The sequence below is a fragment of the Cydia amplana genome, chromosome 27, assembly GCF_948474715.1.
Source record: "Cydia amplana chromosome 27, ilCydAmpl1.1, whole genome shotgun sequence".
Lineage (NCBI taxonomy): Eukaryota > Metazoa > Arthropoda > Insecta > Lepidoptera > Tortricidae > Cydia > Cydia amplana.
Genome location: NC_086095.1, coordinates 1,031,980 through 1,048,166, shown reverse-complemented (window position 1 = coordinate 1,048,166; position 16,187 = coordinate 1,031,980). Strand labels below are relative to the sequence as shown.

Below are 16,187 nucleotides of genomic sequence, written 5' to 3'. Positions count from 1 at the left end.
CGATATGTCGTTTACCTCAAACCGGTAATGCGTAGCACTGATGCATCACTAGAACAATGTTGTTCTCATTGATTTTTTTACCGGTTTTCAGTCATTGTCGCTTTGGCATTTGTCAAAGATGGCTGTATTCGTAGTTTGTGTACTTTAAATGAATTATTTACGCGTGAATCACTAACTGGATTTACAAACATCCTTTAATTACTCAATTAAACTGATTAAAAATGGCGTTGAGCGCCAAAGCGGAAGATTACTTCCGTACAATGAACCCGCTGGCTGCAAAAATGTACGAAGACATTAGCGAGGCCAAAAACTCTTATGAAAACATCTGGGATACGCTCACTGAGAAGGAAAAGGTATGTATATATGCTTCCTTGTTTACCGTTTTCTATTATTTAACCGCTGTTTGCATTCTAAAGTAAGATTTATGTAAGAATCTTGCACCGATGCAGTATTTTCATATACATCAGGCCATTGCCCCGTAATTATAAATAACTGCCTCTTCGAGTGATAGTGTGGTATTAAACTCACGTTAGTGAACATTAAATAGCGGGGAAACGCATGCCACTCAGTTTTAATTATCACTTATGATCTTAGAGATAACAGTATTTGAGCTTTTTATTTAAATCCTCTAAAATTAGTAGTATAGTAAGTGATTAAAAATAGATTTATGTCCGTTTTTGTACACGTTGTACAACATTCTAACCCCGCCTGTGAAGTCGATGGTCCTGGGTTCGAATCCCGGTAAGGGCTTTTATTTGTGCGATGAATACAAATATTTGTTCTCGAGTCATGGGTGTTTTCTATGTAAGTATGTATTTATCTATATAAGTATGTATATCGTCGCCTAGCACCCATAGTACAAGCTTTGCTTAGTTTGAGGCTAGGTTGATCTGTGTAAGATGTCTCCTAATATTTATTTATTTGTTTATTTATTAATTGTGCTAATATTGTCCCCTGGCTGGCTGGATGGTGATGACACAGGATAACAACAATAAGTAGTTGATTAAATTTTTAATTTTTTACAAGCAGAAACGTCTGCGACTGATGCTATTAAGTTTAGAATAAATTTAAAAGTGGAAAAATTACTGTCTAGGGTGAGACTTGAACTCCAGAGTCAGTGTCTTATCCAGAGGCCGTGAATTCAAGTCTCACCCAAGACAGTAATTTTTCCACTTTTAAATTTATTCTGAACTTAATAAGTAGTTGATTGACCCTTATATTTGTTTACTTCTCTTTTAGTTAATATTATGTATCTGATTCCCCTGAATTAGAATTAGTTTGTAATATTTCCGCTAAATTGTAAAACATGCTGTGTACACTTGTTTTGGATCTCGTGCTAGATTTAAGCCATAATGTACAATTGTATTACCCATGATATTGTACGATGTCTGTTTAGTGTACCTAATAAAGTAAAATAAAATAAAATAAAAAATTACTTTTGTTCCAGACTGAAATAATAAACGAATCAATCATAAAACCCGAAATCTCTCTAAAATACGCTCTACTTGACACGCTAGAGTTCGATTTAGACAACCCGCCGGTCCGCAAAGATGACCTCATGTCGTTCTTCGGGCGAGACCACGGGCAGAGGATGATTCAGGATGAGAATAGTTCGTATAGGGACGAGCATTCTGCTCCGTTCCTGTATCAGACTAAGAGCCAGCTAAATCTTTGTGTTTTGAGTGAACACAGGTATGTTTATCTATTAAGCCCTTTTGTTCTGAGTTAAGAGTATGTCTCTTAACTCAGTGTGCGCTTGGCAAAGTCCTCTAGCTCTTTCCATTGGGGTCTGTCGTGGGCCACTGTTCTCCAGTTCGGGCCGCTGTGAGTTTGAGTTCATCCTCCCATTTTGTTTAGGTATGTTAAGTACATATTAATATTATAAATGCGAAAGTGTTTGTCTGTCTGTCTGTTACCTCTTCACGTTTAAACTGCTGAACCAATTTAGTTGAAATAATGACTCGCCTAATTAATTACCTGGTGGACGAAAACTAGAGCCTGGTAGAAACTAAACTGCTTACTAACTTATTGTCAAATTTGCCAGGCCTCCAAAAGAGCCGCCCACATCGCCGCCCCCCGTCATGTCAGAACTAGCGATGTCCCACTCGAAGGTAGTCAGCGAACTGAAGAACGCCCTGAAGTCACACGACATCCTGAAGTATAAGGAGCCTCAGGAGAAGGACTCGCCTGGATTCATTACCAAATTTATGGGTGAGACAGTTTTTATTTGCGTCTTGTCCTTTATAAAGGACATGTGGTTTTCACAAGACATGTCGCATCAGTGTACGGAACGGAAGTCAAAAAATGGTGTTTGGAGACCCTTATTCGTTTTGAAAGACCTATCCAACGATACCCCACACAATTTTTTTTTACTTTGTCATATCTTTGTTGTGTTGACGTTAGAGGTCGACTATGAAACAACTCGCGTTTTAGTAAGAAAACTGATGTATGGAGTTACCACTCTTTCTTTACTTATATTTCTCTATGATCTGTCTGTACATATCAATTTTAGGTAACTTCAAAGCCAAAGACGAGGAGCGCGAGTGCCTAGTGGGAGGCGCGGCGGCGCAGATAGTAGCCTCTAGTGAGAACTTCTTCCGGACCAACTTCAAGAGTCCGCACTCGGAGAACAAGTTTGAGAACTATAGGAGTAGCATTGCGAAGAGCAGCAGCGGTGAGTACTAGTGCTACATTTATAACCTTGTAAATCCCGATGTCCTTTTAAAAGGACAAAATTCAAAACAGCAAAAATGACTGGGAGTTGAGAGGATAGTGGTGTCTAGCGGGAACTTCTTCCGCACCAACTTCAAGAGTCCGCACTCGCAGAAAACAAGTTTGAGAACTATAGGAGTAGTATTGCGAAAAGCAGTAGCGGTAAGTACTACTACTACTAGTACTACATTTATAACCTTCTAAATCCGAATGTCCTTTTAAAAGGACACAATTCAAAACTGCAAAAATGACTGGGAGTTGACAGGATAGTGGTGTCTAGCGGGAACTTCTTCCGCACCAACTTCAAGAGTCCGCACTCGGAGAGAACAAGTTTGAGAACTATAGGAGTAGTATTGCGAAAAGCAGTAGCGGTAAGTACTACTACTACTAGTACTACATTTATAACCTTCTAAATCCGAATGTCCTTTTAAAAGGACACAATTCAAAACTGCAAAAATGACTCTGGGACTTGGGAGGATAGGTCTAGTGAGAACTTCTTCCGGACCAACTTCAAGAGCCCGCACTCTGAGACCAAGTTCGAGAACTATGGGAGTAGCATTGCGAAGAGCAGCAGTGGTGAGTACCCACTATATTTACCCTTTGAAGTCCTAATGTCCTTTTAAAAGGACAAGTTCAAATCTAATTTTGAACTATAATAGAATAAAAGGTTCCCAATAAAAAAATGAATATGATTGAACATTAAATTATAGAAACATCTTTATAATAATAATTATATTATTAGTAGGATAGGTACACTTGCCTTACGCATAGGTATTTCTTGGTAACGGTTTCAACACACCACATTGAATATGAGTTGATAAAACACGTACCTAATATAATATGTTACTCATAACATATAATATGTTAGCTTAGGCATTATGCCAATGCGTTAGGTCATCCATGTAGCTACTAACTGTATAAACTATGTGCTTCTAGCCTATTTATCACATTAAGCGTTTATTGTGACCTTTTTTGCCACTTTTTGAAAATGAAAATGAAGAATGATTTATTTAGGTATCAAAAATGCATCTTTTTACATTGTTATTTCTACTCAGAATCACGAGCTATTTCGATCCTAATGGGATAAAAAAATGTCCCAGAGCTTATTTCCTATTGTGTTACCATTTCCCCATATACTTTGTATGGCGGCAACAAAAAGGAAAGTGAATAATTTTAGGACGATTTTTATCTCCTATAAGGATGAAAAGGGCTCGGGATCCTGACTAGAAATAACACAAAAGTGGCAAAAAAGGTCATAATACATAAAAATGGAAAAAAAAAGAAACGCTAATTTAATCCTCAGTCAAAGTGTAAAAGTAACATTGGACCGACGCCTTTGATGTTTGCGTAAATGCCGACACCGCACAAGAACACAGTAGCACAGAATAAGTAATAGTAGTATTATCATACAGAACGGCCACGCACCGCCCCGCCCAGACTCGCATTACCTCACCCCGCGACATGAATCTGGCGGACTTCTGGCGTGCTCCCAGTAAAGCGACTTACCCACACATACACAATGACGCGTGTACAGACGTGCCGCGCACACATATAAACTGTGACAGTAGGGTTGTCATTGTCACAGACTTTTACGCAGCTGCCCAAGACTTATACTTGACTTACTATAAGGGCTCATTTAAACGGCGCGCGAACTCGCATGCGATTTTAATTACATTGCGGACCATTGAGGTTACATCAATTCAGCCGACCGATCAAATAACGCAATGTAATGAAACTCGCATGCGAGTTCTCGCACCGTCTAAATGAGCCCTACGACACGCTAGCCCTGAGGGTAGTACCGAGCTACTAACAATGGGGATGTATGCAGCTCGGGTGCGCGCGATCTTCGCCTCCCGCACGATTTCCCTGTCAGACGGCTTCGTCGAATGACTATTGTTTTATATACTGTGCCTAGCTAGTGCCTCACTAAACACTAGGTATCTGGATTCTTGTGATTCATATCAGTTATCTAATTAGTATGGATGAGACATACCTATTTAAGCATGTAGATAAGCTAATGAGTTATACGAATAACAAAGGAACAGGCCACTAGATTAATAATTAAACAAAGTATACTATATTATGTATGGCTGTACTGAGTCATAATGCGATCTACTCTACAGCAATGAGCTAAAGTCACACCAAGATACGTCTGCAACGATTTATAGCACACGCAGTGCAAGTGTTATTTTAAACGTCAAACTTCTATGAAATTATCACTACATAGTATAAAAGTCGCTTCCCGCTGTCTGTCTGTCCCTGTGTATGCTTAGATCTTTAAAACTACGCAACGGATTTTGATGCGTTTTTAATAGATAGAGTGATTCAAGAGGAAGGTTTATGAATAATTTGTTAACCCGTGCGAAGCCGGGGCGGGTCGCTAGTGACGTATAAATAACACTGCGTCATTCTAGTCATGTCTAGACAGGGCAATCGTGCGGAGTGCGAGGGGTGGGTCGCGCGCACCCGAGCTGCATACATCGCCATTGTTAGTAGCTCGGTACTACTTCAATATCTGTGCTCATCACACAAATAAATGCCCTCACCGAAATTGGAACCAAGGCTCGGAACCGGTTTTTTCTTCATACAAAAAAATACCGGTATTATTACGTTCTTTGGTTTATTATTTCATTTTTATTGGGACAATCTAATAATACGAAGTTGTGACCTAAATACATGATTCAGTCCTACGTAAAGAGCATAACATAATTAAATATATTGGGCTATTTTGGGTTTTACAAAAAAACCGGTTCCGAGCCCTGATTGGAACCCAGGGCCATCGGCTTCACAGGCAGATTCACTACCCACTAGGCCAGACTCGTCAAACAAGTATGTTTGACAACTTTTTTATCTGTTCCAGATCTTTCCGAAGAGAACCGCGGCCTCCTTTCCTCGAGCCAAGCTTCCTCGGGCACGGATTTCCAGTCCACGGAGACCTTAACCGAATCCGTGCCAAAGACGGGCTACGATTTCCTGGACAACTGGTAACGGCCCGGTCAACGTCAGGTCTACATTTCGTGACGCGATTGCCTTTTAGCAGGGGTCACCGATTAGTTTCTTCAGGGGTCCGGTTCTTAAAATAAAATTACCATCGGTCTGTTTCTCCTTGAGTTTATTAAATACTAGCGACCCGCCCCGGCTTCGCACGGGTTAACAAATTATACATAAACCTATAAGCATACATAGGGATAGATAGACAGTGGGAAGCGACTTTGTTTTATACTATGTAGTGATAACTTTAAACAAGCAATTCTTGTGTTTATGTATTTATAGTATAGAGTCTGTGTGACTCTATACCAAAGCTCGGAACCGGTTTTTTCTTCATACAAAAAATACCGGTATTATTTCGTTCTTTTTCGTTCTTTGGATTATAATTTCATTTTTAATGGGACAATCTAATAATACGAAGGTGTTACCTAAATACATGATTCATGACTACGTAAAGAGCATAAAATAATTAAAAATACTGGGCTATTTTGGGTTTTACAGAAAAAACCGGTTCCGAGCCCTGCTCTATACTACTAAATAAACAAGTTGGCCCATTATAAAACAAATAACTATTATTAATTATAAGTTCTAAAATATAAAAGAATCTCAAGTGGACAATGTTGTTCAAAACGTTAGGGTTTAAAAAGTACATTTTATATTATTAATTACATATTGCTTGTGTTGCAAAATTAAATACTAGAGTATTACCTCTTTTCCAAAATGTATGTACCTACCTAATATCCTGAAGAAAAAACTGTGTCGGTTAACAGTTTTAAACTTTTTACAGTACATCTGGATTTTTTATTTATTTTTTACTTGTATGTACATCTGGTGATCCATTACGATACCCTGTGCTATGCTATAATAAGCACATTACGTAACTACAACTACGTCGAAAATTTGTACTGTAAAACATTGTACGATATACGAGTGCGAAATGCCTTATTTTCGCACTTGTATCGTAAATAAATAATTAACTATTATGTATATGACAATTAGCTATGTATAATGCTGACAATTTTGTACTTTATGTTAATATTATGGATTATAACATATACTTATTTTGCATCAATTGCGTTAGTATTATCGCTTGCCAAATATTAAAATTAGTTATACTAATCAGTGGAAGGCCTGTAGCTTAACCCTTTCGACGCTGTGTCAAACACAAAAGCCGTCACTCAGGCGCAAGGCTCGGAACCGGTTAAAAAAATTGCGGTAAATACAGGTTTATTTCGGTTTTACACCGAACTTTCATAAGAACGCGAACGTTTTAAGATCATTATTTTAATCTAAGTAAACCGGTTTATTCGACGAGCGACGAGACGGCCGGCCGGCCCGGCTGTGTGCCGCGTAAACATAGAAACGAATATAGGAAGAAACCGGTTTTATTGTTCTAAACCGGTTAATCAGACAAGAGCTTTGGAAATTTTCTTCTAAAAACCGGTAAACCGAAATTAAAAGGTTTTGCGCCAAGTACATGATAACGGTTTGGAAAAATAACCGGTTTCCGAACGTTGTTCGGACGCCACGTCACCGAAACGTCAAAACTGAAATTGAACTTTATGCATATGCACGTAGGTCTATGTTGCTCTGTGGTCTGCGACGGATTAATCCGTCTTTGACGTTCACCTGCGGTGCGGATATATCCGTCGTTGGCGTCGAAAAGGTTAACACCTAGTGTATGTGAGAATTAATTTCTCCTAGTCTCTATGAAATGTCACTAGAGTGGTCCAGTTAGATACTCATATTTTAATTACTACATACATGTGTAAGTTTTTTTATGTAATATTATTACTTACTGGTTATGTAATTATTGTATAGGCTCTAAAATGAATGTCAAGTGGAGGAAACATCTTCCAATAATAAACCTTAACTTAGTGCGTTAAAGGTTGCTATTTCAATGACAAACCATGGTTTCTTATATCTTTTTGATTAAGGACTATGGCTCACGAATGAAATTGCCCATAGCCAAGGAAATTTATGATTGAACATAGACAACAATCAGAGCCATAGACATACATATAAATCTGTCATACTCTACCTTTTATTATGAGGGCCATAAAGACTATTTTGCCTTGTAGCCCCGGACCGCAAGATGAATTTGCTTAAAGGTGATAGTCGGATGGCAAGGTTATGTATCTATACCAGCGGCGGTAGCACGGTCGCATTTTTATCGCTTGTCACCATGTCGCGTTCTAACAAGTATGTAAGGCGATGAAAATGGAACCATGCTGCGCCCGCAGAATCACCTGGCGGGCCACCTAATAGCCCAGCAGGCCGCAGGTTGAGTACCGCTGATCTAAATGTATTCTTGAATTGTGAGTTTAGATCATAAATTCATAAGCAGTGTCAGGGTTAAAGATTTTATTTGCATTTACGAATCTCGGTAAAGTCTGATTTTATTATAATTTATGCTAGTTATGTCATAGAGAAATAAGTAAGCACAGAGTGCTCGCTCCATATATCAGTTTTCTTATTAAAACGCTTATTATTTTCGTAGTCGACCTCTAGCGTCAAGTAGCGGATTTATCAGTACTGCTACTTGACAATAGATGTCGCGACGATCGAAAAGTCAAATGCTCAACAATTTTCAGCTAATATTATAAATATAACTCTATTTTCAACTCCTGCTTATAATATTAGTTGTAAATTGTTGAGCAATACACTTTTCGTCAGTCGCGACATCTAGTCTTTTTAAGTTAAGATTAGTAGTTAAGTTTAGTATGTAATACAATGTCTTTTTACTGAAATAAACAGTTTAAATTTTAAATTTTTTTTTTAGTGCCAAGTAGCGGTACTGATAAATTCGCTACTTGACGCTAGATGTCGACTAGATGTTTTGGTAACAAAACTTATGTATGGAGTTACCACTCTTTCTTTACTTAACCTTTTGAACGCCACAGACGGCATATGACGTCAACGCAAAATCGTGACAACGACGCCAAAGACGGCATTTGACGTCGATCGTTTTTTGATGAAAATCTACTGAAAAACACCCCACTTTTAGGTTGGCATTATTTATTCACAAAACTAAATTTTACCCCCGTGGCGTCCGTGGCACGGCAAATGGATGTGCCGTTTGGCGTTCAAAAGATTAAGTATATTTCTCTATGGTTATGTATAGAAATTGGTGTGCTCTCAAAATTGTTCTAGTATTTGTTGTTTATGCTTTGTTTTGAAACGATATTTATTATGTTGTAAATCCAAATATATGATAGTTCTCTTATTGGTTGTTTTATTGTAATAATAGCGTCTCGCCCCGGCTTCGCACGGGTTACACAAAACCTTAAGAGCCCATCAACGTGCACACTAGCGCCACTGCTAAATAATCGTGATCATTTAAATTTAACGAAATATATTTAAAAAAGGGGGCCGTTACGTACTGTATCTTGTATCAAAGTACCTTTTGAATAAATCAAACTAGTTTCTATGTTGCTGGATTCGTCAATCTATGAACTGAAAACAAAAACGGCCGTTTTAACTTTGGACGCATAGATTGACGAATCCAGCAACATAGAAACTAGTTTGATGTATTCAAAAGGTACTTTAATACAAGATACAGTACGTAGCGGCCCCCTTTTTTAAATATATTTCATTAAATTTAAATAATCACGATTATTCAGCAGTGGCGCTAGTGTGCACGTTGATGGGCTCTTAACAAATCTTCCTTTCTTCCTCAAGAATCACTCTATTGATAGGTGAAAACCGCATGAAAATCCGTTCAGTAGTTTTTGAGTTTATCGCGCACATACATACACACAGCAGACGCGGCGGTGTTACTAGCCCACAAAAAGGATATTTATATAAGTACCGGTATTAAAAGAAAACAAAACAATATCTCGAAAACTTTTAATCTTACATTAATACTTAAAGTACCATTAAACTTAAAAATAGAATCAACATACTCATGTACTATTAAAGTAATTCAGTTACAATGAAATATCTTTTACAAACAATTTGTAATTATAAAAAGACTGTAGAACTGTCATCTCCATTTATTACAAGAAATTCAGATTAAATTATTAATAATGATTTTAATCGTATAATAATAATCACAAGTGCGGAGCTGCGGAATTGTGAAAAAATGCGTTCAAAAATTGTCACTTGTATAAATGCGTGATTAGAACATTTAGAACCATTATTGATAATTTAATAATATCACCGAGAAATATAAGTAAAGAAAGTGCTAACTCCATACATCAGTTTTCTTACCAAAACGCGAGTTATTTCGTAGTCGACATCTAGCGTCAAGTAGCGGATTTATCAGTACCGCTACTTGACACTAGATGTCACGACTGTCGCGACTGACGAAAAGTGTATCGCTCAACAATTTACAACTAATATTACAAGCAGAAGAGTTCCGGTTAATCCGGCTATAATATTAGCTAAAAATTGTTGACCATTAGACTTTTCGTTCGCCGCGACATCTATTGTCATGTTATCATGTAGCAGTACTGATAAATTCGCTACTTGACGCTAGATGTCGACTACGAAAATAATAAGCGTTCTAGTAAGAAAATTGATGTATGGAGTGAGCACTGTATGCTTACTTATTTCTCTATGGCTGATCTTAGAAATTTCTAAAGATTTTGTACAAGATTTGTGGTACATAGAAAACTTCAATCACACACACAATTGCAGTTCAATACAAAATTTACATTAGAGCATACTGCTACTTGACAATAGATGTAGCACCGACCGGAAAGTCTTATGCTGTTGAGATAAGACTTTCCGGTCGGTGCTACATCTATTTTCAAGTAGCAGTACTGATAGTTCCGCTACTCGATGCTAGATGTAGACACTAAAATTAATAGTCTGAACTGATGTATGGAGTGAGCACTCTTGTCTTACTATATTTCTCTATGATTAGAGTAAGGACCCGCTGTCAATGTACAAAATTCTACGTGTTTTGCGTCCTGACTTTAGTAAGTTACTTAAATTTAAAATTACTGTGGAGATGACAATGCTTTTTTAATTTTTTGTAGTAAGCTTAATCTAGATGTCAAAGAGAATTTAATGTGTTAAAGGGTGTTTAAAAGGTACACTTAAATTGAAAAAAAAAAAAAAAAACGGGTTGCACTCCGGGAGTGCCGGCAGAAGTGAAAACTCAATGACATTGTAACAGTTTGTCGATCAGGTCACGTGTCCGTCTTACGAATTTTCAATCTGTCGGTCACGTGACCTGTCGCGAGTTTAACATTTTTTTCCCCACCTCAAAAAGTGCCAGCGCCGCTAAAGAAGTTTTCACTTGAAAAAAAAAGTACGCCAGCATCTCATGGATAAAGACATACTTCAGTGACAGTGTGGTAGTGTCACCATAAACGTAAAATTACTATGAAAGCATGAAGTTTAATAGCACTTGCACACTTTGTTTGCACCGGCATACTTAAATGTAAGATCAGTACGGATATGATGGTCGTTCTTGTCTACGTGACAGCGTGATAAAACGGTGTCCGTCACTTTCTTTCCCACGGTGTTAAACAGTGACAGTTATTTTATCACGTGGATAAAGATGGATAAAGCTATCCATAATAGGCTGGCAGGGGCCCGTTTCTCAAAAGCTTGTAACTTGTAATACAAGCGGATGTCACTTTTTGACAGCTTTTGTTAGAAAGGGCCTTCCACTTGTATTACAAGTTACAAGTTTTTGAGAAACGGGCACCTGAAATTATACTACTAATTTGTTCTCGTACATGTACATGGGAAAATTATGAAATTCAGTTAAACATAGAAACATGACAAAAGTTACTGCAGTATTTTTTTTACTGGGCAAGATTTTTCAGTTAAGAATTTCAGTGACATATACATATACATATATAGTCTGTTAAACAACTTTGTCAGTAGAAAAAGGCGCGACATTCAAATTTTTTATGGGATGAAATCCTTCGCGCCTACGTTTTTTAAATTTGCCGCTTTTTTTCTACTGACGGAAATGGCTTGACAGACTATAGCAACATTTATTTTAGAAACACCCTTTGAACTTGTTTATTTTATATTATGATTCACAATATAAAATAAACTCTTACTTATTAAAATAAAGGTCCCTATAATCCACAGTATATCTACATTAGCATTAATGCCACTTTACTAAGCGGTAGACATAGCACAAGTGCACCGCGACTGTCGCGCGAGTAATAGACTACCTGTCTTTTTTAACTGTATTAATTAGAAAGGGCCGGGCACTCTTAAGCTAAGCTATTTCTCACTTGTATGAAAACACAGTGCATCTTTAGCTGAAATGCAGCATTAATAAGGTATTTTATCTACACACATATAACCTCTATATAGAGTTCATAAACCGCAAATTACGGCCATCATAAAGATAAACTGTCTTGGTACAAATTTCTTATCTGTGAAAATGTTATTATTGCGTAATATAGTTGGTCAAACAAATTTGTCAGTAGATAAGAACAAAAAAAACAAACACTAAAGTCTATTTTTTTATTCGGTAGACTGAAATGACAGCTAATTGTATGAACATGAAATGTCATTTCATACTATTAACTGTCATTTCAGTCTACCGAATAAAAAAATAGACTTTACTCAACCTTTTATTTTACTTCGTTTTTTTTAGGATTAGAAATTTGGTAAACAATCTTGATGTGTCTTTTAATTGAAAAACATATTTTTAAAATAAGTTACGGTAAATATGTAACAATTATGAATCTAATACGATCTTTTATAATCTTCTGTTTTCATAAGTAATAGTTATTGATTTTTAAAAAGTGTTTTTCAATTAAAAGACACATCAAGATTGTTTACCAAATTTCTAATCCTAAAAAAAACGAAGAAGGTAGTATGATTCTCTCTGTCTGTTTGAAATGAGAGTCTTTTGACAAACTATAATAACGTCGACATCGATTTAATAATGACATTCAAATTTCGAACATCTCTGAAAAAAAGGAATTTGATTTTTCACCATTTGTAGTGTCACTCGAGATGACGTTTTATTGAGTGTGTGATCAAATGCCGCAACGGCGGTCGTAACATGCGGTTCCTGAACACATTATAGAGCTTATATTTGTATAGATAAAGCAGAGCATATAATTGTACATAAAAAACTCATGTGGTATTTTTATGAAACTCGCCTGTAGCTCGTTTCATAAACCCACACGTTTTTTAACATTTCATTATGTAGCAGTCACATAATTTATTAACAGTATTTATTTATCTCTGGTATCTATCGCAATTGCAAATATAATACTAATGTAAATTTAATGTAGATTATAGGGAGCATTGGGTATGGTCATTATACAAATGATTATTTTAATACTTTGTCTCTTGCATTGCTATAGGATCAGCAAATCATACATTGCAGAAGTCCGTTAATCCGTTAATCGTTAATTAACGAAGTTAAGTTTTCGAGTAACGGATTAACTTTTAAGTTAACTTTAAAAACCTGTAACGGACTTGTTAACTTCCGTTAACTTTCCTTAAGTCCGTTAATATAATACCTAAGTACCTACTCACACCAAGGCCGCGCCGCGCCGACCACGTTCCGACTAGTTTGCGTTAGGTTTGTATGCAGTGCAACTTTACATAGCCCGAATTTGTACTACTGACTAAGAGTCTAATATTGCTTACCCCGTGCGCCGTATTTAATTTGTTATTACGAGAGTATGACAGTGTCGATCGCGGCAACCTGATATAAGACACACGGGTGCGAGCGAGACAAATATAATAACTTACTTACTATTCAAGACCGAGCGGTCACACGACACGACGACACAACAATGGGATGAGTTTTATTTCCTATTGCGTATATTTGTATATTTACGATTTACCTTACCGTACCTTGTCTGAGTGACAAGAGGTATGAGGGTATTAGGTCCCTGACGATTTTCATTGATTGTCACTGTGACAAGGTACGAAACGGTACAGAAATTAAATTCTTACCATTACCAAATCTTACTATGGCGAGCATACTTCTTGTCTGTGTATGATATCCGTATCAAGATCCATCTTTTTAATTTTTTTTTTGAGATTGGCAGGAACTCATCTCAGATCATGAAATGTGAATATGTTTTGACGAGCCGCCTGATGGGAAGCGGTCATCGTCGCCCATGGACATCACAGGAGCCAATTAAGCATTGCGTAAAGACAAAGTAGTACAATAATCACAGTTTAAACGCTTCAGTCGCTCTGCCCGGCAGCTTGGCGCAGCAACACGTATATCTTCTCCTTGATCCAATCCTTGTTGTACGGTGCGTATGTGTTGGTGGATTTTTGGTACACTAGACAGCTGAGATCGGCAAGCTGAAATGGAATATAGCTTTTATTATACTCTGGAAACAAATACGTATGCGAATTTTCAGCTTCATCAGAAATCGGTAAGCGGTCCAAATTTATCTTGCAAGATTTGACCCGTACAAACATAGTTACATACATAGTTAAACAGGTACGTTGCAAGTTAAATAAAAGCTTGTAGCATTAGAAAATTTTCACAAATATACAAAAAGTTAAAACTTCAACAACTGAAAAATGAAGTATGCCATCTACCAGACTAATGAAAGATCTGTGTCCATCATTGGCCTTTATGTCTATTGCAGACGATTTATGGTGTAACACCATAGAGACACCGTTTTTGGTGGGTGAATAGACCGATGCGAGACAAGACAGACAAGATCGGTGTTAAGCAGATCATCATTAAAAACCGGCCAAATGCGAGTCGGACTCGCGCACGGAGGGTTCCGCACCATCAACAAAATATAGAGCAAAAAAATCGTGTTTGTTGTATGGGAGCCCCCCTTAAATATTTATTTTATTTTTAGTATTTGTTGTTATAGCGGCAACAGAGATACATCATTTGTGAAAATTTCAGCTATCGCGGTTCATGAGATACAGCCTGGTGACAGACGGACGGACGGACGGATGGACAGCGAAGTCTTAGTAATAGGGTCCCGTTTATTACCCTTTGGGTACGGAACCCTAAAAAGCAATAAACTAAAAGAGGTGTACTCATTATTCTCATTAAGTTATTATTCCGAACAATATTTTAGCATAAAATCAATGACCACAACCCTTTACCGCATACGGAGCCATATATGATAGATATGAGATTCATCTCTATTGACAGCTATTAAAGTTCAAATTTAAACAAATATTTTTTGACGACTGGTCTGGCCTAGTGGGTAGTGACCCTGCCTGTTAAGCCGGGGTGCTGGGTTCGAATCCTGGTAAGAGATTTATTTGTGTGATTAACACAGATATTTGTTCCTGAGTCTTGGGTGTTTTCTATGTATTTATGTATTTGTATATTATATATATAGTTGTCTGAGTACCCACAACACAAGCCTTCTTGAGCTTACTGTGGGACTTAGTCAATCTGTGTAAGAAAGTCCTATAATATTTATATTTATTTATTTTTATTACATGCCGTAAGGGTTAACTATTTGTGTTGCTTTTACCTGATCAACAAAGTCGAATAGTTGCGAAATGTCGTAAGTGATAGTCGGCGTATTAGGGTTTCGTCGTTTTAGGTGCTCTTCATAAATCTTGCACACACCCTCCATGCAGTCATTTACGCTCTCGTAGTCTGAGTACGTCCTGGTCTCAGGCCTGGGCCCCGGTTGAACCAGCAATATTGTGTGAGACTGAAACGAGAAACATAACCTCACTTGCCGCCATTTTTTCCGTTGAAATATTTTATTTTGTCTGTAAAAAGTAAGTGTTACTTACCATTTCTGAGTTGTATTGTGTTTAGAGCTATATAATGCCGTGGAAGCTTGTCCCGCAAGTAGTTATTGGAGATGAAAATAAGATTGGTTTATGCCCGCTTTCCAGAAAAAAATGTTTGCACAAAATCGTGTACTTCTATAAGATTCGTTCAGAAACTGAGAAAAAAATGCAATAAAAATAGAATGGTAACACATCACACTTGAATTTGTAAATAATATAAAATAAGTATTCATTAATGTTTCTTAATGTTTAATGTTTTGTTTGTTTGTTTGTTTAATGTTTAATTAAGTAACGGAAGCGAAAGAGGTATGTCAGGATCGTAGCAAGTGGAAATCAGTGGTCTCTGCTTACCCCTCCGGGAAATAGGCGTGATTATATGTATGTATGTAAAGTTTCTTGGATTAAGTTTTTCCTTGCAATTTTTATGAAAGAATGTAATAATTTACTTAATGTTTAATTAATCTGAATAAAACAATCAGTGTACGCATTTCCAATGCATTTCTGAACGAAATAAAGGCAATCCATTCTACGCATACTTATTCTTGGCCAAAGAGTGAGTATTGAGTGGGCCAAAGCGATTAGGTTTATGTTAAGAGTGTTTATGAACTTTTAATTTCATTTAAGCCAGTAATTTATTGTTTTTGTTATAAGTTACAATTTACAATAACAAGATCAGCATTTTAGGACCAACTATCATGAGTAGGAACGTTAAAAATCTAAATGGCGGGATCAATTCTTCATTTGACACCATTTTACCCAATCATCGCAAGCGAAATCGAAGAACCTTATCTTCTATTGGTTGTTTTCCG

At 37.0% G+C, this 16,187-nt stretch overlaps 2 protein-coding genes and 1 long non-coding RNA gene across 3 annotated transcripts; 1 reads left to right on the top strand and 2 right to left on the bottom strand.

The window, feature by feature from the left end:
• Nucleotides 1-112: 112 nt before the first annotated feature.
• On the top strand, nt 113-5,700 carry LOC134660489 (uncharacterized protein C1orf198 homolog). The gene is made up of 5 exons (XM_063516258.1): nt 113-353; nt 1,448-1,692; nt 2,045-2,211; nt 2,513-2,674; nt 5,573-5,700. The coding sequence occupies exons 1-5, from the start codon at nt 222-224 to the stop codon at nt 5,698-5,700; spliced, it is 834 nt and encodes a 277-aa protein (XP_063372328.1). The 5' UTR covers nt 113-221.
• Nucleotides 5,701-8,155: 2,455 nt separating this feature from the next.
• LOC134660545 (uncharacterized) lies at nt 8,156-10,267 on the bottom strand. The gene is made up of 2 exons (XR_010097881.1): nt 9,940-10,267; nt 8,156-8,205 (listed from the first exon to the last, which is right to left on the bottom strand). It is a non-coding gene; the product is annotated as an uncharacterized LOC134660545 (long non-coding RNA).
• Nucleotides 10,268-13,797: 3,530 nt separating this feature from the next.
• Nucleotides 13,798-15,520, bottom strand: LOC134660454 (enhancer of rudimentary homolog). Its single transcript, XM_063516203.1, has 3 exons — nt 15,379-15,520; nt 15,108-15,293; nt 13,798-13,956 (listed from the first exon to the last, which is right to left on the bottom strand). The coding sequence occupies exons 1-3, from the start codon at nt 15,379-15,381 to the stop codon at nt 13,834-13,836; spliced, it is 312 nt and encodes a 103-aa protein (XP_063372273.1). The 5' UTR covers nt 15,382-15,520; the 3' UTR covers nt 13,798-13,833.
• Nucleotides 15,521-16,187: the final 667 nt, after the last annotated feature.

Bases quoted from the DNA above. Each gene is read 5' to 3' on its own strand.
- LOC134660489 (XM_063516258.1), top strand. From the start codon at position 222: ATGGCGTTGAGCGCCAAAGCGGAAGATTACTTCCGTACAATGAACCCG. The intron at 354-1,447 runs GTATGTATATAT...CTTTTGTTCCAG, and splicing joins CGCTCACTGAGAAGGAAAAG to ACTGAAATAATAAACGAATC. The intron at 1,693-2,044 runs GTATGTTTATCT...CAAATTTGCCAG, and splicing joins TGTGTTTTGAGTGAACACAG to GCCTCCAAAAGAGCCGCCCA.
- LOC134660454 (XM_063516203.1), bottom strand. The intron at 13,957-15,107 runs GTAAAAGCAACA...ATTCCATTTCAG, and splicing joins TATTCGACTTTGTTGATCAG to CTTGCCGATCTCAGCTGTCT.